The 25980-nt window shown below is 45.1% G+C and overlaps 1 protein-coding gene across 7 annotated transcripts in view; it reads right to left on the reverse strand.

Annotated features, from left to right (window-relative positions):
* slit1a (slit homolog 1a (Drosophila)) overlaps positions 1-25980 on the reverse strand; it is a 92128-nt gene that overhangs the window by 9208 nt on the left and 56940 nt on the right. For 4 of the 7 annotated variants that reach the window (XM_086122211.1, XM_086122209.1, XM_086122208.1 and 1 more), the window contains exons 9-25: positions 25582-25729; positions 19763-19834; positions 17381-17452; positions 17195-17266; positions 16843-16986; positions 15439-15602; positions 14827-14850; positions 12187-12331; positions 11192-11266; positions 10974-11117; positions 10584-10727; positions 10347-10513; positions 8469-8601; positions 6454-6522; positions 6288-6359; positions 6115-6186; positions 292-363 (exon numbers count right to left, since the gene is read on the reverse strand). In XM_086122211.1, the coding sequence (XP_085978337.1) occupies positions 292-363; positions 6115-6186; positions 6288-6359; positions 6454-6522; positions 8469-8601; positions 10347-10513; positions 10584-10727; positions 10974-11117; positions 11192-11266; positions 12187-12331; positions 14827-14850; positions 15439-15602; positions 16843-16986; positions 17195-17266; positions 17381-17452; positions 19763-19834; positions 25582-25729 (1789 nt within the window). The remainder of the gene's footprint in view (positions 1-291; positions 364-6114; positions 6187-6287; positions 6360-6453; positions 6523-8468; positions 8602-10346; positions 10514-10583; positions 10728-10973; positions 11118-11191; positions 11267-12186; positions 12332-14826; positions 14851-15438; positions 15603-16842; positions 16987-17194; positions 17267-17380; positions 17453-19762; positions 19835-25581; positions 25730-25980) is intronic. The other 3 variants (XM_086122212.1, XM_086122210.1, XM_086122207.1) reach the window with 1 other exon arrangement.

The following is a 25980-nucleotide window of genomic DNA, read 5'->3' on the forward strand; positions in this document are numbered from 1 at the left end:
GAGTCAGGAATGACGTGTACAAAAAAAAAGTCCATAAATAAATAAGCACGCAGATCTGTGCGGACCATCTGAGCGTATGTGTGTTTTGGAGATAGAGATGGGACAGTGGAGGGCTCTGTGCAAGCTTAACCACAGTGCGCCTAATTAGAGTAAGGGGAGGGAGGTCGGGCCCACCAAAGAGGACTACAGACTGGCCACTGTGTGCCAGTCTGCTGCCTGAAAGCATATGTACATCTGTAAGAGGGCGTGTGTGTGTGTGTGTGTGTGTGTGTGTTTGTGTGTGAACCTTACAAGTGGGAGAGAGAGGCCACGTCACCGAAGATGCCATCAGGAAGCTCGGAGATTTCGTTGCCATGGAGAGACCTTCGAACCAGAGATGGGAGTAAGTCAACACACTGTGTGTCCAAGTCACGAGCCACTGTGGCAGAAATCAGCAAGTCATAAATCAAGTCATACATTTTTGCTCAGTCACGATGGTGTTTTTCATTATTTATTATAACTCATAAAGTATATTTACAGCTGGTAAAGTTAAAAGAACACCAGCTGGCAGTGTGAAAATATATTGCGCGTGTAATTGACGCAATTGGAAACTGTTCAAAATGGAAACAAAACAGCATGATAGTCATAAGCGTCTCACTCTTCAAAGCGATGGGTCAAATGCAACCCAAACTGTGCCCCGCAGTTAGCTCAGTGCCGAGTCCAAAATTGATCGAGCAAATGCTGGGTTATGCATTGGGCTGAGGATTTGCAGCAAAATGGGTGGCAATTTTGAACTAACAAGGGCTAAATATTGCTCATACGGATGAATAAAAGCTACCAAGAAATGTGTTATCAGGTTAGTTACTTTGGGCAGGGCTCTTACAACTGGATACCTATTTACCATGGGTCGGTGGTCTGCCTTGACTGGGATTTGAACCTGTGTCTTGTCTAAAGTCAGCAGCGTCACCCACTGAGCCATCCACCAACATTTCCTAAGAACGTTCCATTAAATTACGTCAAATTCAGTGCACAACAAAAACACCGAAAAACTGACAAGCTTCAGCTCTTCAGCCTGCCCAAATCCAAACTCCGACGCACTTGGCAGAATTTTTTTTTGCCAGTGGAAAAAATATTGCCTGGGCAACAGAAGACTTTAGCTGAATAGTAAATACTATCCATGACATTAAACCATAAAACGTTTTGCGTTATCGCAAAAAAATAAGATGAACATAATTTGCATTCCTCCTTTGTCCTCTTTACTTGAATTCACTCTGGATGGCTGATGAAGCACCACTGACCCAGTTCAGCGTGAAACAATTGACAATCGTTCTCATTGCTGAGGAAGACGTCCACATTGAGTTGAATATTTGGCTGAATGCTACATGGGTGGTAGCGACTTTCTTTGAGCTCATAGTCGAGCCTGGTGCAAATACGAGAGGCTCTCGAAGTCTGGAGAAGGACGCGATCGGGTTTCAGTGCGTGTCTGGCGGGCAGGGCCAACAACAAGCTTATCAAGGCTGTGGGGAACAGAGTTGCAGAATTTCAAAAGCGCATGCGGGAACGTTAACACAGAACAGGGACATTTGCACCTAAGGAATTACGGTCTACTGTGAAGTTAATCCAAATATGCTTTATTTTATTTTATTTTATTTATTTATTTCTTTTTGCAGTTCTCATCTGCTCAGCCCATTCCAGTTGACTTGGCAAGAGAATTGGGGGATACCTTGGACTGTTTGCTAGTCAATTGCAGGGCACATGCAGAACAAACAAGCATTCCCACAATTCGAACCTGTCTGAGTAGTTTCAATGAAATATCGTTTTGATTGTTACCTGACTTTTTCTGTGAGGAAGAAAAGCCTTTTCCACGCGGTTACATGGAGATGTGTTGCGCTCGCTTTTGTTTTGTAACTATTGTTGATTTGTCTTGGTTTGTCAGTGAGACGTGTGTCACGTGATTCTGTTTCATCAATTTCACACGACCAATAGCAACGTTTGACTACATCCCCCCCAAAAAAGAAACGAGGCAGTCTCATGACTGCGTGCAGAGTCTCGACAGCCCTACAAAGAAGCAGTTTTCAAAATGACCCGTGCACTTTCATCCGTGCCTGCCGAAAAATGTCAGACCCTTACTTGGATGTGTTGAGCCGATTGAGCTAGCTGTTTCACGAGTGTAAACAAAGAAAGACGATTAGTTCTAGCTGAATTTTCCTTCATTTATTTTTACAATTCTTATTTAAAGAATACATTTTAAATGTTGTCCATTTGACGTTCATGCTCTGATTAAAAACAAACAAAAAAGCAATTAAGCAGTTACTCGGGACTTCCTTCCAATAATACCAGGCAGGGCAAAGCAACTGGCAAAGCCACACTAAACACAATGAAAGTGTCTTGAAACAATAGAATGGCCTGAATGTGGAGGCGCATGATTATGAGTGAGTGGCCAGCAAGCGGCAGGCGGGCAAGCGCGTGTGCCAGCCAGCCAGCAGTGTGCCAGCCTGGCACATGGGAGCAGGCAGCCAGAGAGTCTCCGGGAAGTAACCTGATCCGCTCACGTACTGTAATGACATCCTCTTTGTCTTGTGTGCAGCTGTGCATCATGAAATCATGTCAGCTTCATGGCTAACGTGTACAGACTGGATCAGGATTTCAGGATATGTCTTTATAGTGTATATTTCTTCTCTTTTTTTTTTTTCTTGTTACTTTTTTCCCGCTCAACCCAGCATGTGGGCCACACCCTGGCGCTGTTTTGGCTCACCCCCCGCCCCCAACCCCTCACTCATCATCCCCCACACCGAATACTCAGCAGGCCAATTAGCAGCTTATTAATAGGCGGCTCAAAACCACAAACTTCATACGCACGTGGAATCTCACTCGGAGCAAAACCGCACAGCGCGCCCGCGCCAGGTTTGGGCCCGGTGTTCCGTTTGAAGCGTTAATGATGCTTCTCGTCTTTACTGCAGCGTAGAGTTAGAGGTACAGCTTGGTAAAGGTGCTAGCACCTCAGGGTGTGTGACTATCCCACTCTCACAGCTTTCACTTCACGGTTTCCTTGAAGCTCCAAACTTTGAACTGTCAACTTGGGTCTAAAAGTCGAAACCCATTAACTCATTCACTCCCAAAGACGTTTTTGAACATCTTTTCAGACTTGGTCCAGAATTGGCTGGTACTGAATGAGTTAATTGGAGCTCATTGTTGCCTTCGTCCCGCGGGCTCAGTGAGTAAAGAAACAAAACTGTGAGAGCAAATGATGTTAAATAGGAGCCGCTTGATTGAGTGGCACCGTTTTACTGAGGTAATTCACACCTAAACAAAGTAAATTGCAGTATGTACAGTACTGTATACAGACAACTACTGGCTCATTTAGGGGAATAGGACATAACGTGGGGTCATACAAGGGAGAAAAGTAGTTCTACCATCAATAAACACAGGAAGGTGAGATTTGGAAATGTCTTCTCATTAGTTGAAATTTTCCAAAAAGTCTGGACAACAGGCCAGATACCCAAATGTTCATTTTGAGTCAGCATCAAAACACGAAACTTCCTTTTGAAAATATGCAAATGTTGCGACAGGTAGACAGGCGTGGTTAGTGCTAATATAGATCTAAGTCTGAGAGTCGTATGTGTGTGGCGCCCTTAGGTAGGGGGTTGGCGGGGGGGGGGGCTTGGCGTTTCACATGGCGTCACCCAGGCAGTCTCGTGGAAGTAGGCCTGGCGTGAGTGAGTAAGAGCAGAAATAACGGATGGCGCTTCATTAGGGATCAAAGCGACGCTTGCAAGGCAAGCAAGGCGACATCAAGCTAATGACGGCCGAGCTTTGCTCTTGTCGGGCGCTAAAAGGCCTCTCAGGCTTTGTGTGGAGTAATGATGGGGGGCTTCAGTCACATCCCACCGTAAAAAGCTTTGTTGTCACTAGTAAATTTTTTTCTCTCTTTTTTTTTTTTTTTTTTTAAGTGTGCCTGCTATGAGCACACATGGGAGGCTGATGTGTCTACCTCAGCCTGCTCAAACTAGAGCCTGCGGACGATTTACGACCAGCTGTCTGTTTCGTAGCGGCGAGCACCGTGAACTAAAAATAACATTTCACACAGCACATGGATGTGCCGCCTATAAGAACTAGTACTATTAAAAACAATAATAGATTTTAGATTTCTATATTTAACAGTTGATAGGTTTGACATAGATCTTTTCTAGGAGTACAAATATGTAAAAAAAAAAATTGCAACTAAAAAGGTAAGAACATTCTGCGGTATGCTGGCAACCAGTTCAGGGTGTCCTCCGCCTACTGCCCGAAGACAGCAGCGATAGGCTCCGGTACGCCCTCGTGAGAATAAAGTGATTAGAAAATGGCTGGATGGGTGGAAGGTAAAAACATTTCTAACATCTAAAAGATTAAAAATACAGTGCTCCCAAACACTTATATCAGTTCTAATGTTATAAAAACATGCCTTTAAGTATGGATTTTCTAAATCACAGATTTCACTTATTGCGGTGGTGGTCTGGAACGTAAATCCAGTGATGGAGGGGGATTACTGTAATTCTGATTCGGGAAATCCTTCCCTTCACTTATGGATTATTTTTAGGGTATTTAAGAAAACAAAGGTGAAGGATGATGAAGTGGCCCTTGCAGCCTTTCTTTTTTTTCTCTGTATGCAGCGCTCAAAGAAAAACGTTTGGACACCTCTGGTCTAAACACACGCGCTCGCGCACACGCACGCGCACGCGCACACACACACGCAAGTGAGTCTCCACTGTGTCTGGCCTCAGTGAGCAAGGCCGTCGATTTGAGTTGGAATGCGAGGCAACGGCTCCAAATCTCGCTTGGGTTTCATCATCTAAGTGTCGCGCACGTTTATACGCAACATCTCAGTTACTGAGCAGAGCGATTCTTCCCCATTCGGAGCCCACGGTCAGCGAGAGGGCACAATCAAAGGCTCGCAGGCACCGTCAAAGCCATTACGGTTCGCGCGGGGGGAACATTCTCGGCTAATCAGTGTCATGGTGATTGTGCGCAGCGGCCCCGGCGAGGTGTGGGCCGCGGGTGCTGAACGCCGAGGTTGCCATTTGCGCAGAGAAAATGGGTCAGAGGTTGTGTTTGTGTGCGTGTATTCATAAGCTGTCATAACTGTTTAGACGGCGCACTTCCCTGGAGTTTATCAAAGATTCTCAACATCTGCTGGCCTCCTCTCCCTCTTTTGTCAAATAATCTTTTTAATCACTCATTTAGGCTGATTGCAGAACTTCTCAAAATAACTTTCTTGGTCTATTTTGTGCTTCTTTTTTTTTTTTATGTTTTCTCTTTTTCTTCTCGTCTTACTGTGCTTGTTTTTCCTTGTTCTTGCTCAAGGATACTGGAGTGCCTGAAGTGGATTAAATGTGAATGATTTTTGAATAAATCTAAGTCTGTCCATCCATTCATGTTTTCATTCAATACTGCAGTGGTACATCTACTTACGAAATTAATTGGTTCTGGAGGAAATTTCTTTAAGAACATTTTGTAAGTAGAGACGCATTTTCCATGTAAATGCCCTAATCCGTTCCAAATCCCCCAAAATTCAGACATAAATGTTTTCTAAAGCATAAAAATGCATCAAAATATGTAACAAATACAAGTTGCAATTAGATTACTGCACAATAAATGAGAGTTGTCCAGAACATAAAAAACAAAGAATAGAGTAAAGAATAAAAATGACGGCCATTTCACTCTAAACTGCGTCCTCATCGTCTTTTTGCCCTCTTTAGTTCATGTTCATGGTTTTTACCTGCCGTTTTGCAAAGAACTACTCCAAGGATGTTCGCTTTTGTCGGTTTTTAACAATCATTTGAAAATTTCCAAGGCAAAAATCAGCATAGTGAGTGCGTTTTAAAACTTTGATTTCCAGTACATTTGAACCGGATCATTATTTAAAATTGTTTGTCTCTATTCAATGACAGCGTTAATGTTGTACATAAGGTTACAGTTGGCTCAACCAATACTAAATATACTTTTAGGAAAAAAAATCTCTGCCTTGTTATAAGGCTGCTGTATTTCATCATCGGTAATTATGGTGGTACTTGCAGAGCCAGGTGGTATTTGAGGTGATATTTGGTGTAAAAGTTTGCAAACCACTGAAAGAAAGCGGAACATTTTGGAACTCACAGTAGCCGCAGAGAGTGCAGTCCACTGAAGGCCATTTTGGGAATGCAGCGCAAGGAGTTGTAGCTCAAGATTCTGTAATGTTAAAAAATAAATAAATAAATACAATAAAAATAACACTGCATTAATTTGTTTTAAGAGAATGAATACGAGGACGGAGAACCGTCGGCCCTCACAAGGTGGTGAGCTGGCTCATGTTGGCGAAAGATGAGTTGGTCAAAGAGTTGATCTTGTTGTTGCTTAGATCCCTAAAAAAAAAAAAAAAAAGAGGAGGGGCGGGGGAATCAAGCAGCTTTATGTCATGTTATTGTTCACTGAGATCACACAAAAAAGGAGACTTACACCAGCTGAAGGAACTTAAAGGTGGACAGCTCCTTTGGTAGCACGCTGAACTGGTTTCCATCCAGATACCTGAAGGAAAAGAAAAAAAAAAACAACCCACATTCATTCCAACCTCTTTTCAGAGCATAATTTAATGCTTCGTGTACTAAAGAGAGAAATAATCCTGTCTTGAGTTTACGATTACTATTAATCCTTGGCGGTCAAAGCTATATTTCTATCATGTTGTGAAGAAATATGTTGCTTTTGTTGGAACGGGCCAACTGCTAGAGAGCGGAAGTCTCGCCGCGAGAGGGATTAGCAGCGTTTCGAGAAACGCGTCGCGTCAAAGGCTTTGGATGTGTCGAGTTGTTGTTTAATGCTCTTGTGAAGAGGGTGTCGATCCAAGCATGCAAACAGACAAAGCGGGTTGCACCCGAGAATATTATTTGCCAATATCCCCCCTTTGCCGCAGTTGAAGTTCACTTCTGGAAAGCCCCTTGAGATAATAGCCCATGTTGTTTTTGAGGGGCTCCGATATCCAACACACCATGACAACAGACATACTGTCAAATACAGCTCCCAAATAGCCATCCGGCATACACGTCGACTCAAGATGAATACCAGGACAAAAGAGTACAGCGCCGACAAAAGACGCATTTTATAGAAAAGACACAGCGACACTAAAGGTCCGGGACTTCTTGAGGAATACACACCCTCCCATGCGTGTGTGTTCCCTTGCAGCCCACCATGGTTGTCATCATGCCCGCGAGGGCGCAGACGCTGCCAAAGCAAAGTGCTAGCAGAGGACTGCCACCCTGACAAATGGCCTGAGAGGAGCTGTGGGGGGCGGGGCTTTCGCCTTTGCTTTTGTTGACTGGATTCAAAAGTTGGTGGGCTGAAGAAAGGGGTGTAGCGGTTAGTAAGGGGGGGCTTTGGACTGCGGGGTAATAATAGGTAATGATGGTGTTTGCAGGACACTTTAGATAATGACGGTGTGGCGGGCGCTCCAGATGACTACATGAAAGGCCGAAACGGAGTGGCCCCACCTGGTCACACCTGCTGGGACAATGACAGCTTGCGTGTGCGTGTGCACGAAGCGCTCACAGCAGTATTGGAAAGTTCCATTCCCTCCCCTTTCCATTGAAAAGTGCTCATTAAAATGTCCTCTTGCTCCCCTCTGCTCCCGTGGACAGGCTTTTGGCCCTCACGCAAGTATGCGCACACACACACACTCACCAGCACACACACGTACAGATCCTTGGCCACCAGTAAGAGAGTGACATCAGTGCGAGCCCCGAGGGCTGCAGGGGGAAGAGCACATGAAGAATGTCTGCGAGAACAACAACAGGGCTAGATCTTGGCCACTTTTCCTGCATGCGCTCGTCTCGAAAGTGATGAGATGTGTTTTCTTTGACTCAAATCGCCTGTCACGCCTACCGTAGGCACGCATTACGCGTTGGGGTTGATTTCGATACATTTGGTGCATTTGCCATCGGGCTTATTCTCACCCTGGACTGATTGATCGCCAATCACAGGTCTTACGCAGCCGATGGACAATTTCGAGTCTTCAATGAACCTAACATGAATGTTTTTGGAATGTGTTTTAGTTCACAGTGATGCTTGTAACACGTGACTAAGTAACACATTTCCTTAATCATGGCTTACAATATAGTCCGATGACTATTATAAGTGACTATTCAAAGACTTAACGTCGGACTTTTGGACAAAAACAAAGTCGTCAACATGTTAACGGTAGAGCGTCTGTCTTCAAAGGCGCACCTCAATGATCGCCAATCCAAATTCAGCCACAGTCTGGCATGGTTTGAATGTGAACGGTATGTCGAGAGTGTGCCTTCAAATGACCGGCGACCATTCATGACTCAGGTGTACCCCACCTCGTGCTTAAAAATCTGATGGATTCGGCTCCAATGAGGACAGGCGCTATTGAAAACGGTGAAATGTCTGCACGGAAGCATTATATACTAGCGTTCTCCTCAGTCAAAGCCACGCGACTGATCTGCTGCTACGCCACTTACAGTTCGGTCACATTTCTGGGGATTCCTTTGGGCAGCGCGTGGAGGTGCTTGTTACTGCAGCGAACAACCGTCTCCAGGCAAGTGCACTCGCTGGGGCACTGAGGTCTGGGCACACAACTTGACTCCTCGTGGCCTAAGGAAAGAGAGGAAATTGTAGGGGAGTAGTAACACTCAGGGAAAAGGTGCCGCGGGATGACAAAGAGTGCGGGGGCCGCGTCGATTACAGCCTGCGTCGGAGTTGTCAAAGCGGCCAAAGAGAAAGTGTTGAAAGAATGAAAAGTTGAAAGGCGAGACAAAGTGCAAATAGCACAATCTCTCAAAGTGACAGTGGCCTATTGAGACAAAGAAAAGATAGGAAGTCTACGGAGAACGAGATAAAGAAGCCTGAGTAATATAATATTGACTAGCCTGGACAAAGAATGGAAGCTGGCCCCGAGGCCCGGAGACAAGTCGAACAATAATTTCGCTGCAAATAAGCTGACTGGTCAATAAGGCAAACGGCTCAATAGCTCCACTCGGCCCGACATCGACAAGCGGTTTAGGAAGCGCTGAGCTGCAATCTATTCGGTAAACAAAGAGCTGGACAATAGCGCTCATTATTGCAAATGATCACTGGCAGTTTACGCGGATCGCACTCATAACAGACCGCAGTGGAAAAGCTGCAGTAAAACTCGAAAAAAAATAATAAAACTATAGTTCTGAGAAAGTTTGAGCAAGGTGGACAACTGCCTTTTCATGAACTAAGGACAAACTACGGGAATGAGACCTTAGCATAAATCTACCAAGGCTAGCTACCTGTACATTTTGTCGTTTTTGAACAGTGGAAGAGCAAATTGAGTGTCATCCACAGTTACTCTGACAACAGTATTATTATTATTATTTTTTTACATCACAATGAAGGACGTTCCCAAAAAAATCCTTCAGCATCCAAAAGCTTTTTTATGGAAAGTACAATAGTCCCTGGGGACTAAGCATGATGAAGAAACAAAAATAATAGCTTCTATCTTAACGATGCGTTACTTGTTTGGATCTAGCACAGTTTGCATTTAAAAAAAAAAACAATATCTTTCACATCGTCATTGTACACAATACTTTTATATTGTTTACTTACTGTATTTTCAACTCTACTTCTGTATTAGTCCTGTAATACCTCAATCTTGATTGCTTGAATGCTTTTGAGTCAAAGAGTGAAGATAGTTTGGTTTGATACATGTCAATAGGCTGGTTTTGTGAAATCTGCACAAAGAAGCCATGACGGTAAGTTTATGTGCAGATAAATTTCTGACCATAACAAAGCCTTAGTAGCTCCTCCTTTTTTTTTTTTTTTTTAAATGAAATCACTCATGGCTCTTACACTTTTGAAATAGAGTTTAGGAAGATGTATGCTTCAGCCGTTTCTCTTGTTGAGGGCTTGATGTGAGAGCGCAGCCTTGGCCAAAGATGGTCGTGATGTGTCCGGCCCATTAATTTTCAATGACAGCATCAGAAATTAGCGATGTTTTAGTCAATTAAATCAGCAATTGAACATTTTTTTGGTGGGGCATGGGGGGTTTGTATATCGCCTCATTCTTAACTCATTCACTCCCAAAGACGTTTTTAAACGTCTTTTCAGACTTGGTCTAGAATTGGCTGGTACTGAATGAGTTAATTATCCTCCAGGGAGTACGACCAGCAGTAGTTACGAAGCAACTCTTCGTGCGTCTTAGTGAAAGTCAATGCAGCAACTGACCAAAACCCCCCCCCATCATCGTCATGATTTAATTTTTAAAAATTTTTTTTTGAAATGCACTAAGGAGTGGGACCCAAATTTCGTTGTATGCTACACAATGACAATAAAGGCGATTCTGATTCTGATTCATGTGCAAGCACATACTGTACCTTCCTCGCAGCGGAAATCAGGCAGTGCTACATCCTGCAGGGGGATCTCCTTGAGGAAGGCCGGACGCTGGCAGCGAGGGTTCCCCGTAACGATCTTCCTGCTCCTCAGCCAGTCTCCCAGCCAGGACAGGCGACAGTCGCAGTTGAAAGAATTGGCAAGAAGGTTTCTGCCAGAGCGATAGCGTGTAAGGAGGCGTGAATGTGAGAATTTTCTGAAGGTTGGAATTGGGGTCTCACAGGGTGGAGAGGGTCTGCAGGGTATCGAAAGCTCCGGGGGTGATGGTGGTCAACTGGTTGTCGTAGAGAGACAGCAGACGCACGTTGTGGAGGCCGGTGAAGCTGTCGTTGTGGATGCAGCTGATCTTGTTGTTCCTCAGCATCCTGTGGTGAAACGGACGGAGCGTTAGAAGAAAGAAATTGGAATTAAAATGGGTTTTCCCACGCTTCCTTTTTAGCGCCCTTGCAATATTGCAGATTTTTGGAGCATAACAAGGCTTGACAAATAAGCAACTTGAAGCTGGCAAGCTCGGCCTCATGTGGAGAACTGTCCGAGCAAGTGAGTCAGAACAAGCAAATAAAAATATGTTTGGATACGTTTAAATGCGTTTTAAGTCACATGTGACTTACAGCATGCGCAGCCCCTCCAGGCCACGGAACATCTCGCTGCGGACCGTGTCGATCTGATTGGCTGTGAGGTGAAGCTCATTGACGGACGAGGCACCCTCGAACGCGCCATCCTCAATCTCCGTGATTTTGTTATTGCTGAGGTTGCTGTAGGGAGCAAACACGGGATTAGGAAACGTTGAAGCTGCAATAAAAGTCACGGCATCAAATTATAGTCTTACATTTTCTTGAGCTGGGTTAGGCTCTTGAACGCGCCGGTGGCCTCCAGAGTGGTGATGTCATTGTTGTTGAGGCGCCTGGAGGAAAGCATTGAAATGTCATATTACTGGCAAATGTTTTAATATTTCTCGCCATGCAGTTTGGTTTTTGCAAAAATGCAATTTGAATACAAAATACAACAATAATAGATATGTTTTTGGAATCGTTGTCCAACGTCCTCCTCCTGACAGCACAGGGTTTCCTTACTTTCAGATTTGAACCAATCTAGTGGGTGTGGCTGGCACGTTCCAAATGTTTTAATTGGTCAGAGGGGAACATACAAATTTTGCTTGGCAACGGGTGAATAAAAGAGAAATTGTGTTGATCTATGTTGCTGCAGAGTTGCATTTCAGAACTTTTTATGTGGCGCATAATTTAATTTTTTAATTAATTTTTTTTCCAAGCCCAACCCACCATGGCGTTTCAACCGTTCCATCATCTATATATCGTTTTTTTTATCGATCCTTTCTATACATATTTCTCTTCTGACTGTCTATGATGTTTATAACATTGTCATGAGAAGAGATATTGAAATAGTTTCCCTGATATGGGGCCATCCAGTGTATTTTTCGGACTACAAGGCACACCGAATTTATAAAGCACAGTCCCTTGAACATAGTGACTGTGTTGAATGATGACTGATTTCTCTTTCCTTTTTACTATTTTATTTACCTTACTTTCTGTCAAATTATTATTGTATATGTTTTATGTTCAACAAACAAACGAAAAACGAAATGAATGAAAAGGTCTATTTTGGAAATCTCCATATATAGGGTGCACCGGGTTTTAAGACGCATTACTGTATTGCACATCACATCTTCAATTCAACATCCATGCATCATGCGAAACGATTTTTTAAAAACATTCAAAGTGTGCTTTACAGGCCAAAAAATAAGGCGAATTGCATCAAAATGCCACCGGCGCCATGCGATGGACGCGCGCGAAACACATCGCTTACAGCTCAGTGGTGGATGACGGGATGTGCTCGGGGATCTTGGCGAGCTTCAGGTTGGAGCAGTCCACCACGTTGGACTCGCAGCGGCACTTGGGAGGACACACGGGATCGCTGTTGCAGGCGTTATTCAGCCGGGCGTCCTCGGCACCTGACGCGAGGAAGGAAACGCACAGCCGTCACACGCAGGGAAGCGATGACATCAGCCCTTTTCACCATACGTCCGCCAGTCACGCATCTCCACCACTTCGGCGGTTTGTCCCTAACTTGCTGTTGACCTTAAGTGCCTGCAGCGGAAGCTCCTCTGCCATTCATAGGGGAGGCGCATGAATGTGGGGATGGGGGCGGGGGGTTATTTTAGCGAGGTGAGCAGCGGGCCGAAAAGGAACGGTACCCAGGGAGACAGAGATAAGTACGGCAAAGAGGATTCGGAAAGTCAGCTTCAGTGAAGCGGAGGGCCCCCGGGAGGACTTGGCCAGTCAGGTGGAGACGGATGAGACGGCGATGAAAGATGAAAGGTGGGGTGAGGCAGTGGTCCTGATCGGAGCTAGAAAGTTTGAGTACTTTTGCCACCTCCGTTCCCGATAGAAGACGTGCCTGGGAGGAAGCAGGTGGGCAGCAGATTGCGAGACATTTCCCTGCACTTCCTCTCTGTCTATGAATAGACGTTACGTGCCAAAAAGGGCGCTGCCAGATACATCGGGACTGCTCAATAATGGAACAGCTCCGGGAGCCACTTAGAACACTGTGTGTGTCTGTCAGTGCTCGTGTGTGTGTGTGTGTGTGCATATGTTCCATTTAGAGGGAACAGTCCAGTGTTTTCTGTTCGAATAACATTTTATATACCCTTCCCTCTTGCATGCTTCGCAGCGGTGCACCTCTACGCCTCTGTTAAGTTTGCGCATTACGTCACCAGGACACCGCCGCGGGCCACTCAGACCACACTAACCAGCAGGAAAACCTCAACCAAGAAGCAAAGGGGGAACTTAAAAGTCAAGCGTGTGTCCAAATAACGGCACGTCATCTGAAGCCACTGCGTAACCGCAAAGCCTCGTTGTTGACTTTATTCGAGATTGAAGAATGGATCTCATTCGTAGAAATAACTTCCTTTGGACACAGTAAAACAGCTCATTAAGGAACTTTACTTCAGCCAGACAACAGGAAACAGCATTTCCTGCCGGAGAGGAAGTAATGAAAGGTCGAGCGCCGTTCAAAGCTTTGATCTTGATGACGCCAAGGCGTCCCCGAGAGAGATTTGTGAGTCATCGTCATTAGTATCAATAAGTACATGGTGGCCACACTTTTACTGCGTGGAACCCCAAGAGGACCAAACATATGATATGGAATTTTTTTCACTTAAAAATGGCACAACACGAGGAGCTCTTTAATCCACTCTGATCCTCTGCGGACAAAAGTGTTGGGATACAATTCATTTGGTTGAGAGTTGCAAGATGGCCTGGTTCACCATCTTTCGGTCTTTGAAGTTCGTGCACATCAAACTAATCGGACCTTTCCGGTCACGCTGGAACAAAAAAGGTTCTCCCCCCCCAAACGATTTCAACAGAGACTCAAGTATGGAAATGTCCCAAATGTCTGGGAAAGATGAAGAATTAAGATACAAGGGGACTTAATGGGTTTACACTAAAAGAAAAAGTGTGACCCAGTACTTTTGTCCATGGAGTCATTCAGACAGTAGATTTTGCTGCACATCTGTTTTTGTTATCTGATGGATGCCAAAAATCCCATTAACTCCCAACGATCAAATTATGTTTTCTTCTATCTTGTGCATCTCATTTGGCCTCCAAGCCAGCATTATCGCGACTTAGGACACACAAACGCATATTAATTTACACATACATGCAAGTCAAGACAGTGACTCACGGCATCACCGATCCCCCGAGTTATTTCCTTGGAAGTTCCCTTGCCAAGACGTCCGGAAACATCCGCCGATAGAAATCGCGGCCCCCCCGACAAGCTTAATTATCTTTACTGATAGGGAGGACGCACATTCCCTCCCTCATTGAGAGACTTTCAAGCGCGCTCTTGCCAAAGCAAAGAGTCTCTTTCCCCTCTGACGGCATAGAAAAACATTCACACATTTATCATATTGAAAGACGCTCAAAGGTACTGTCACTAGCGGGCCCGGTTACCTGATTGCATGGATACCACCACCTGTTTTCTTCCTGAACTAAAAATATGATTCGCTTGCATTCGTTCGTGTTTTAAACGCCATCGTTACATGATGCAAAAAGTCATATTTTGCTTTATATTACGAATAAATAGCACTAAGACGGTGAAAATATGAAATGAAAACATGGGGGTGGGGGTCTCACCCAGTGACCAACATTTTCTCATGGCCCATAAATCACAACCGACTTCAATCGATGTTATTTTTTTTTCAAGTTATCTTTAGCAACACATATCAGTTCTATCATATTTTTGAGATTAAAAAATGCAAAGTGCCCCAGAGCTAACTTTCGAACTGCGTGTCAAAAAATAAACAAGCAGAACCTGTAAATAAATAAATCTGCCACCAGTTAAATGAATAATTTGAAGGGAATGTTTGAAGGGGGGGGGGGGAGAAAAAAAAGGGTTGAGGATGAACAGTCAAAGCACGGAGGAAGACAATGGTCGACATGAACTCACCTGGGATGACGTACTGCTCCTTGGCTGTGATGTAGAAAAAGACAAAGGGAATGATGTCAGTGGGTGCTGGGAAAGCATAGGCGGGGGGTGGGGGGGGGGCTATGCTTCAACACCGTCATATATAATGCAGAGCTTATATATGACGCAATGTATGTGACAAGTGAATGTGAGATTTCTGTGGCAATGACAAAGGGTAAAGTAAGCAAGCACTAGACAATAACAAACGGAAGGCATAATAAGGCAAAAATAAAAAATAAAATGACACCGCCGCAGCAACAACACTGTGTAAGGGCAAAGCAGTATGTTGGCAGATGAATGGGAATGTACAGAAAGAGGCAATAACATTTTTGGCCAGACGTAGTCTTAAACTCGCCTTCTGAACAGCGATCGCCAAAGAATTTATATAATGTAAGGTAAGATGAAGGAGCTAAGGCGTGCAAGGCCGACCCGTCAATGATTGATTGATTCAATAATTCTGTCAACACGTCTTGTAAAGAGGGCAAACTAATGTCAGCCGTTGAGTGATTGAGGAAACAAGGCAACAGATAAGAGAGAAGTCAACTTTAGAGCCAAAAAAAAAAAGGCAGAGGCACTTGGAAACCGTGAGCCTACCGGAGCAGCGGAATTTCTTGCTCTTGATCTGCCCGATGCGTTTGTTGGCCAGCCGACGGGGGCTGGCGCAGCGGGCCCCGCTGGTCTCGATGGGGTTGGAGCGCAGGTAGTCGGCGAGCCACTTCAAGTTACAGTCGCAGATGAATGGATTCTGGGCCAGGTGACTGCAGGGAAAAGATTGGACACGGTTCGAGCTCTTGTTTGAAGGTAGAGAGAGTACTTGGCTTCGGCTTTACCGGAGCACTTATGCCGCCGCTGAATGATGTGGTGACAAGAGGCTTGTTTTACAGCAGGGGGGTGTCAAATTTGTTTTCATCCCCAGCCAAATCGTTCTTATGGTTGCCCTTGGGGGGGGGGGGCTGCTTCATAATGGTGAAACCACATCAATGTGTAATCGCTGTAGCCCATCAAAAACAAAATAATAATAATAAAATCAGTACGTACGATTGAGTACTTGTGCTGAAGTTTGGTGCAGGAGGGGTTCCCAACGTTTATTCAGTCAAGGCACATATTTCACATGAGAAAAATCTCACCCACCACCAAACAAAAATGCCGCAAAAAGTAGACGCACACGTCAACGATGTGACACCAAACGGAAAAGCGTTCAATTGTTCTTTCCGTTACTCGACATTTGCTGGAAGAGATAGATGGAAAATCTATGATTCAAAGTAAAAACATCGATCGTTTGTCTTCTTTGTAGGAAATGAAGGCTGCAGACAACTGGAACAGTAACGGCTTGAATAGTGCAAATTAATATGCTATCAATACACATTTGTTCATGTTTTGGCTATATCTGAAGAATCGTTTGCATTTGTGTCTCGCAAATATTAAAAACATATCGCAAGCAAATACGACTCCTATCAGAGGCTGAGCTGCGCTGCATTTGTTCACGGCCTCGGCGTACCGCTAAATCATGAGGCTGTTGCATTTCTTATGTTCTTTACGGGAAACACAATGATTGCCCCGTTATATTCCATAACTGCACCTGCATTTGTATTACAACAAGTTTTTAAAATATGATGCGGAGAGTCGAATCTGGCTCACGGGCCTCGAGTTCGACAACCCCGTTGCCCCACGCGAGTGAATCCATCCCTGGGAAAAGTTGTCATGTTAAACATGTTCCAGCACGAGCTGGCAGATGCTCTTTTGAGAAATGTGTTTTGTATTTTAGGGCCAAAATGAAAAGGGAAGAAAATTCCACAGTGGAAGTCAAAGTTAATTGTTTTTCTTTTTTTTCCCCCCTGCAGAAATCTGTGTGTAGTTTTGAGGATGATAGATTTACCCTATTTTCTAACACATCATTCCATTTCGTGCAATTCCAAAGCCTTCGGAGTCAAAACTTTTACGTGAGGTCTCGGGGTTTTATGGCGTCCACGTGAGTGTATCACCATGTTTTTCACTCACAGGGTCTGTATCGCTCGCAGTGAAGCGAAGGTGCCCTTGGCCAGAATTTGGATCTTGTTGTCGTAGAGCGACAGCAGCGAGAGGTTCTGCAGGTCCTGGAAGGTGTTGGCACGGACGCAGTGAATCTTGTTGGCGTTCAGCAAACTGCGAAGCAATGATGGCAAAGACGAGAGTCGGGAGGGAATCGGGCTTGTCAGACTTGATTTATTTATTCATTCATTACGTATTCCAGCTGGAGAACAAAGCACAGGTACAAAGTTTACTCAAAGGTTAAAACTTCTTCCTGGAGTGGGAGTAAAACCATTTTGTGTGCCGAGTGTATACGTGTGAGTGTCTGCGTGTGCGTTCTTACAGCAGTTGCAGAGCATAGAGGCCATCAAAGACACCCTTGGGCAGGTCGGTGATCTTATTTCCATACAACACGCTGAGAGATCACAAAACGTGCATGATTTAAACCCGGAAAAAATGACAAGCCAGATGAAAATTTACGTGGGCGCACATGCACAAACACGGACGGGCCTCTGGAAGGAACACTTACAGCGAGTTGAGGGAGCGCAGGCCCTGGAAGGCGTCTGGAGCGATCTCCGAGATCTGGTTGTTGCTCAGGTCTCTGTTGGTCAAGAACATCAGTCAGGGAGACACTTGGATTTGGATGACGCTAATCAAATAACAGCCGGCGCAACAAAAGAGGAGCTCATAAATGTAATCCCGGAGCTTCAGCCTATATTTGGAAAAATAGCAGCAGGATTTTCTTTCCACACTTATTATATTTGCTTCGGCCTGCGTTGGGAGTTAATTAGTACAAAAAGCAACGCAATTACCGCAACTCGGACGCTTTGTTTTAATGCAGCCAGGAACCATTGATGTATGATGGACGAAATAGATCACTACAGCAGAACCACACAGACTTTTATGTCCCGCTTGGCATTTTGCTGAAACTAACTTAAACTTGCAGTCATGCAGAAGTAATCGAACAGATTACACCACTGCCGAGTTATTAAACATGATATGCATGACTGACAGTAGGCTGCTGGTGAACATTGCCGTTGTTAATAGGATCCACATCCTCCTTCCCACACGTTAACCACTAATCCTTTGTGTGGCTGTGAATGCAACACTCAGTGGAAGCAGAGCTGGTGAGAGAGAAAGAGAGAGAGAGAGAGACCGGATGGACTGTGGCCTAAAATTGCAGTCCACTCGGCAAACTGTTGGAACGAAATCATCAGGTGGTAAAAAAGGGGCAGAAGTTCACATTTGGGTTGTCACAGTTAAATAATTTCGTATTGTCGCTTTGGGTTTGGAAATTTCAATAAAGAGCCAACATCTGCTCCAGTGAGTGTCTGTAAACTCAGACAGCAGTACGTGTGTGTGTGTGTGTGTGTGTGTGTCATTTCCGACGATCAGAAGATACACAGTGTCACGAAGAGGCGTAACGCCAAGAATGCACCAGGATAGAAAACCCTCCAGTGCATATACTGTATATCCTGTATATCATAAGACTATATTTAACTGGGATAGATCACATCTGACATATTTTATCCACCTCCTAGGAGAGACATAATAAAGACATCTGCAGATGATATCTCACAAAGGTTGCAACATATGATGTATAGGTGCTGTTGAAACCGTGCGTGTACTGAGGTAGTCCATCGGCACGCGGCCAGCTGAATCAACGCAAGCGTGGAGGGTCAACGTCGACATACCGCAAGAGCAGAGTTGATGCTAAATGCGGAATCAGCAGCGGGCCGTGTTTCGGGGGTACCACATGGAAGACCTTAAATGTCTTTTTCCTAACTGTATAGTGTCAAGGTTATTCTGCTCTGATTTTCTCCTCAAAGAAAGTACAGTCAAACCTCGGTTTTCGAACGTCTCCGTTCTTGACCAAATCGGTTTTCGACCAAAGATTTTGAGTTTTTTTTATGCTTCGGCTTACGACCGAAAATCGGTTCGCGACCAAACTGAGCGCACTTGAATGCGCCACTTGACTCCTCTTGCCTTCCTTACACGAGGAACTGACGTGTAGCGTTGCATAGTAGGCAGACGTGTTCAATAAAGAGCGTGGTTTCGGTTTTTGAACCAATCGGTTTTCGAACAGCCTTCTGGAACGGATTATGGTCGAAAACCGAGGTATGACTGTATAAGGAAGCAAAGCTATGCAAATTAGAAATAAAAAGAGTCCAGATATACAGCATAAGATGAATCTTAAATCGGCAGTCATTCAGTACAGGAAGCATAGTGGTTTTGCTAAACTAGGCACAGGCGCCATCGTTTGCGGTCTTAATTTCACTCACACCCGATCCAGTACTTGCGTTTTCGGAACAAAATACTTGTTTTTGCACCAAAACAAAGTCATATCTAAGGGTTTGTTTTTTTTTCCCCCCTGCTCCAGTGGCTGCCGGCCTGAGAGAAGAAACGGTTGGATGTTTAAACAGAGAAGCGGCCTTCAAGTTGAGCATAAAAACTCCCTGACCTTCCGCTCTTCCCCGCTTCACTTGCAGCTACGTCGGCCAGGCCCGCTGGCGTTACGGACTGCGGCTGACTGACGGGACAGCTCAACTACCGGCCTGTCGCTGTTCTCACTCTCGCCCGACAGCCAAGCCTCAGCCGTTTCATTCCAGCACACTCTCTGTGCCCTTCGGCGTCCCGGCCGGCCACAGTTTATGTTTTGCCCACGCAGGCGCAACACTCCCCGCACGGGGGCCGGAGCGCCACTCGCCAGGGGAATACCAGCGAACAGCGTTGGAAAGATGAGAGCTGTTATTATGACTGCGTAGCATCTGCTGCACACCGCCCTAACTCTGAGAATATGTTCTCTGGGCGCAGACAAAATAAATGATTCGTGTTTCGTTGGCAGTGGACAGAGACGACAGGCTGCCTGCAGCCTCTTGATGTGTAAGCGTGTCCGTGTTGGTGTACTTACATCCTGCGCAGCTTCTTGTAGGGGGAGAAGGCTCCTGCAGGAACTGCCTTAATCCCATTCTGCTCCAGACGTCTAAGAGAGGAACGAAAATACAACCGGTGAAGCAAAAATAGACTTCACGGAAGAAAAAGTTTTCCTTGAATTTTTAATCAAGTTTGTTTTGTCAAGTCGTTGCGCAAAATAAAATCATGCGGATCCAGATACATTTTTAAGCAGTTGTAGAGTTGATTATAAGAAAAGGATCTGGATCCGGTTGATTTTATTTTTTTCTTGCAACCACTTGACAAAATAAATTCAACACACCGTTTTTTTTTTCAGTGTTCATTGAAAGTCTTCTTTTCAGTCTTCTTCACCTCTGATTTATACAAGTGGTGGGAGTAAGTTGTATATGTGAGTCTCAAGTCTCAACGTTCAAGATTTAAGCACATCCCAAATTGCTGAAGAAAAAAATCAAGCACGTCACCGCTAAATTTCAAGAAAGTTATTACTTGGGGAAAGCCAGTCATAAGACAATTAAGGCATATACAATCTTGCTCAGTCACAACATACTGCACAAGATCGGTTAGTTAGCTGTGCTAACATTCACAATCAACTAGCTTTTCAACGATCCCAAACCAGTGTCCGTAATTTAAACTTTGCAAACTTTGTGTGTCTTTTATTTTTTATCGTGACGGATGAAGTTCGATATCGTAGCTGTTATGTCTCTTATCTTTGAGTTGCAAACTTTTCAAGTGGGGCGGCCCGGTAGTCCAGTGGTTAGCACGTCGGCTTCACAGTGCAGAGGTACCGGGTTCGATTCCAGCTCCGGCCTCCCTGTGTGGAGTTTGCATGTTCTCCCCGGGCCTGCGTGGGTTTTCTCCGGGTGCTCCGGTTTCCTCCCGCATTCCAAAAACACGCATGGCCGGCTGATTGGACGCTCTAAATTGTCCCTAGGTGTGAGTGTGGGCGTGGATGGTTGTTCAACTCTGTGTGCCCTGCGATTGGCTGGCAACTGATTCAGGGTGTCCCCCGCCTACTGCCTGGAGACGGCTGGGATAGGCTCCAGCACCCCCCGCGACCCTAGTGAGGATCAAGCGATTCGGAAAATGGATGGATGGACTTTTCAAGTGGCCATTGTCTATTTACCGACGGTATCAACGGCATAATCGAGTCCCGAGCTCTAAAACCGGTGACTTAAGTCTGACTCGAGTCAAGTCGTGTGACTTGAGTCCCCCATTTCTGGGGAATTGGCTTGATTGTATTGGGGGAGGTCTATTCTCCAGCGGTAATAGATGCAGGGATGTCATAACATCCTGAAACCCCATAAACATTTTGCAAACGAGTGTGCCGTGGAACAGGATCTGCGAGGGCCATGAAATTACATTCATATTTCTCCTTGATGAAAGATGTTGCAGCACTTATGATCTCCGATGAAAAACCCTGAAAACAATAACGATGCCAGCGAGGTGAAACATAAGGAAAGTCGGTCAAGATTTCGCCGCGCAGACAATGAAAACATTTGCTCAGTCATTTCGAGGCCTAATCAGTGTCAGATGGTCGCAGGGGAGCAGACGGCAACAGAGGCCATTAGCGTGGGCGTGCGTGTCCAAGGCGCTACTTAAGTTGGTCCCAGAGCAATTCCCCCCCGGTGTGGCTGGCAGAGGGCTGTTTATCTGCAGGTCAGTTGACAGCTTTTAAAAGTCTCCTTAACAAGGCTAAGCGGGCCTCGGCCGAGGCCAGCCGAGTTTCCGTCCGCCCGTCCAGCCACCAGCACGACAGCAAATGCGAGGCTAGCACCACGGACGAGAAGCGGCGGGCTAGCCTAGCGAAGATCGTGAAAAGCTATTTGTCACCACAAGGAAATGGGGATCATTTAAAACCTGCAAATTATTGATGATCGTTGTAACCGCAACCTCTTAAAATGAGGGGCTTGCTCTCAGAGCGAGAACATTTCCACACGATTTAATCATTCAATTACAGACATTTATGATTTATTACATGCCTTTGAGGGCCCGCGTTGCTATGTTTATGGGCCGAGTGTTTTTGCGAAACATAAACCGCTGCTGCTCAACTTCAGAAAATGTTCAATCTGGAGTCCGCCCCCCCTCAGAGCATGGCATCCATATCCTCTACATATGGGCCCATCTAGCGGCACAATTGACATTCTTGGGATGGCAGTGATTCCAGACCACAGATTCCTGTGGTGGCCGTGCTCTCGCGGTCTGTTTTAGTCTGCTTGTCCCGATGTGTCCGTAATTTTGCCACAAAGTGACGGCGTTGCGGTTCCTTCGCCCTCACAAAGCGGCTGAGTGCTGGGCCAATGTGGCTTTTTGTGCTTTTTCTTAGCAACAAGCTCGTCTCGCTGCTCTGACACAGTCACCGGGTGTTGCTCGAGTTTTTTTTTTCTGTTTGTCACTCCTTACGAATCAATACGTGCAAGTGACTAAATCCCTCAATCCACAGAAGAGTTGCTGCATCTGATCGAGAAAACTAAACAATCCCTCAGTGCTGCCTTCAATCAATGCTTCCCATCCAATCTGTCAGTCTAAGCGCTTGCATGCGTGTCTGTCTGCGGGCCAGTGTCAACACAATCAATGGTTCTGATCCTTTTCATTAAAGTCCAAGCATGGCTTTCATTAGAGGGATACAGCATTTTCTTTCTGAGTTTGAAAGTCACGGCAGGCGAAAGGCAAGGGGGAGGTCGAGCACGGCCGACAGTGGCGCATAAAAATCGGTTGTGGTCGCTGTTTGGGCTGACTGGACCTGCTCTCGCATGAAACCGGCCAAAATCTCCACAGCTATAAACACCGGCATTCATTAGGGGAGAGCAGGGCATAGGTTGTGTGATTTCTTTTTTTTTTCCTTCATTTTTTCACATAATGAGTGCGTGTGTGTGTGTGTGTGTGTGTGTGTGTGTGTGTGTATATGAGTACCTCATTAACAAGGCACCGGGCTAGCCTTGATATACATCAGTAAGCCCTCCTGTAATTGAAACTGATTTTATAACTAACTTCAACGCACTGCACCAAACGACAGAGGCCACGATCACAGATGACCCTTCCTGATATTTTCTCACATTCTTCAATGTTGATTTGTCTGGTTCTATGGTCATTCGGCAAACTGGAAAGCACAGTACAGAAGGGGAGGAGGAGTCGAGCCTAAAGATGTAAGGCTTTGTTGGGAACGATGGAATGTGAATGATATATGAGCGTTTTTCACCATGGGCTTGTAAAAGATGAATCAGAGTTTGTTGGGGGCGGCCGTGGTGGAGTCCCAATTAGATGTGAAGGGCAGGGAGACCTTTTAAAATGTCTTGATTCGCGATGCGGTCAACTATACAGTGCACGGGAAAAACAAGCATTCCGCTCTGCTGTGCATTACAGGGAGCCTATGGGCTCATCAATGTCGAATTTAAGATGCTTGAGGAGCTCTTCAATGAAATTTAAGACTTTCTGACCATATTTCAAGCAGGTAAGAAAGTCCATTCTAGGGTATACGGGCTGAAAGTAGTACCCCACAACAAACTGTCCGGAGATAACTGATCGTTCAAATTCTAATCCAATGTGATGCAAAACCACAAAACATGAACTAGAAATGTCAGTTTCTGTTGCCCATGAATGTGGAAGAGTTGATTCAGAATTGAAAAAAAAAGTTGAATTATAAGGCCCATCACACACCAAGCTACGTGGCTGAAGACTACGAAACTGGACAATTGTGAAAAAGGCAAAAAAAAAACAAAAAACGATGGCAACTCGGACCCACACGTTAGCCGATTTGCCTTCGCACATACACTAATGGAAAACTGCTGTTATCAGGAAACAATATTTTGAGGCTCCACATGTGCTGTAATAATAAAGAAGTAGCTTGTCCTGGCCCCTGAAGCTAAATAACAACAAAATGAAGGGGTGACAAATAGATGGGAAGAAGTATGGGATCTTTGAAAGGAAATTGGCAATGATAGCTCATGTCATTGACTTTACTTGTGCATGTGACAGACACTCTCCACGCTTCACTGTTTTAGCCATGGATACAGATGAAATTATAAATATCTAGTTATGTATTATTGTAAAACAAAACTGTATATACTTGATTGGGATGGCTTGGCGGCAGCCAGCTGGACCTTCCTTCATACCTGGAAATGTATTTTTGGGGAGTGAAATCTTTGATTTTTGATTGGCCGTCACAACTAGGTTGCAATTCCGTTCTAATTTTAAATCACAACAAAACTGGTGACTGACATTTGGACATTCTTGAAAATGAGTGGCTAAATCCTGCACATATCGCGATACTTCAGTTGGGTTGGGCATGTTGAAATGAAGAAGAACTTCATTTGGGAAAATCAAATTTACGACTTGAAGGATATACAGGCAGCCTGTATTCGTACAGCGCGCTTTGTCCGTCGTGCTGAAATACGGCATGCACGAGGGGACGCTTCCTTGTCAGAGTGTAACAACAGGCTGGCAAAGTCTGAACAAAATGGAGAAGTCCAACGATGAAAAGTTATGCCAGAAGAAGACTTTGTGGGTGGTCGTGCGAGTGTGAACTGCGCATCCAAATTAGGAAATTAAGCACACCAGCGGACTAGAAATGGGTCAGGGTTGTTGGGGGGCTTCCATACTTGCTGGGTATTTATAAACAGACCCCAGCGGGACAAGGAGACCTAGAAACTCGATGTGTCGCCTTCGTATCGCGGATGCTGGAGTCTCTTCGGTTCATAAATCACTCGGATTCATGAGGGTTCCACAAAGGGGCATGAAGCCCCCACCGTAAAGGGTAAAATCACTACTTTGAAAAGTTCAACCCTGCATTCCAGAGAAAGACGGCGCCCTGATAGCACCTGGGCTGCACATAGTCAATGCTCAGACAGATTTCGACGGACCGAAAAACGAGCAAAGTGTTCACGTGCGCTTTGCAGCCATCTGAGCCGATAAGTGTGAACAGTCTCTGCGTTTGCTGCGAGACGTCTTGTCCAAGTGTAAATGGACGCATGTCCTTCTAGCAGGTGACGCATAGCGAGAAACAGCAAGAGGGGCGAAAACCCCCCCCAACTTGCGTGCATAATAGATGCATGATTTAAATCGCAAGTGCATACGCAGGGATGTATATGGAGTTGAATGCATGTCTGTGTTGTGCGCATGGCAACAAATGCCCTGCAGCGCTCTGCTACAGTGCGCATGGCGCTGTGACTTTCTTTACGCTGGAATCCATCACTTTGCTCAAGTCAAGAGCCGAAACTCCCAAGGAATAATATAAACAACTTCACTTTTCTGGGGTGCTCATGATTAATTCAGTCAAGATAATGCAGAATTCCACGTTTATTTATGTTACATTCTTGTTTTTTTTTCCTCACTGGACTGTTTACGCCACAAGTTCTGACTGTGGTACAGACTGATGGCAGTGACGGTAACCATGAACTGTCAAAAATGGACGCATAGTGTTTTTGGTTTGGAAACATGTTGGCACAAAAAAAAACAACAACAACAACAACAAACTGCTATTGCTGTGAACGTCCTATTCATGTTGTACTAAGCGGTCAGGAGAGGAAACTCGTTTTGTACTGAATCCTATGATGACTGTGAATAACTATCACAAGAGCCCAAGAAGAAGAATAACACCAAAAAATAGTTAAACGTTTAGACACTCATTGAACTGGCTATGGATAAAGCGTTGAAAGTAAAGAAAGTGCATCTCCAAAGCCATCATAATTAAACGCCGTCTTTCGGAGAAGGGGGAGCAGACAGTAGAAAGTTGAAGTTATTATTAGGACTCTATTATTAGACCAATTGCCTCCAGTAGCTTAAAAGAAGATCACATTAATTGCTAAGTTTGGCGCTGCTTACATTTCGGCCATGTTGTCCGGCAGGTTTGCTGGGATGTCAGTCAAACCTTTCCCTCTGCAGTCCACAATGTTGTTGCTGCAGGTACACATGGCGGGACAGGAACCTCCACCTGTGTTGCAAGGTTGAGGACTGGAGGAATCTTGGTAACCTGGAACCAAAAGAATTGGTTAATGGAGTATAAAAGATGCAGCTGGAGAAAAGAAAAGCCGACACGAGAGAAGCCATTTGGTTTTATGAAGTAGGTTGGAGTAGCGGGACGCCTGCAAACTGAAACGCAGATGAAGACTGACGATCCTTTCCGGGCATGTTTTGACATTGTGAACAAGAAATGAAGTTGACGTTCTGCTAAAGTTGTACATCCTCGAGAATCAATGAACAAGAAACTGGGTTATCCGTCAA

This window comes from Hippocampus guttulatus, chromosome 10 (genome assembly GCF_054856545.1).
Source record: "Hippocampus guttulatus isolate MCC_2025c chromosome 10, RoL_Hgut_1.0, whole genome shotgun sequence".
Lineage (NCBI taxonomy): Eukaryota > Metazoa > Chordata > Actinopteri > Syngnathiformes > Syngnathidae > Hippocampus > Hippocampus guttulatus.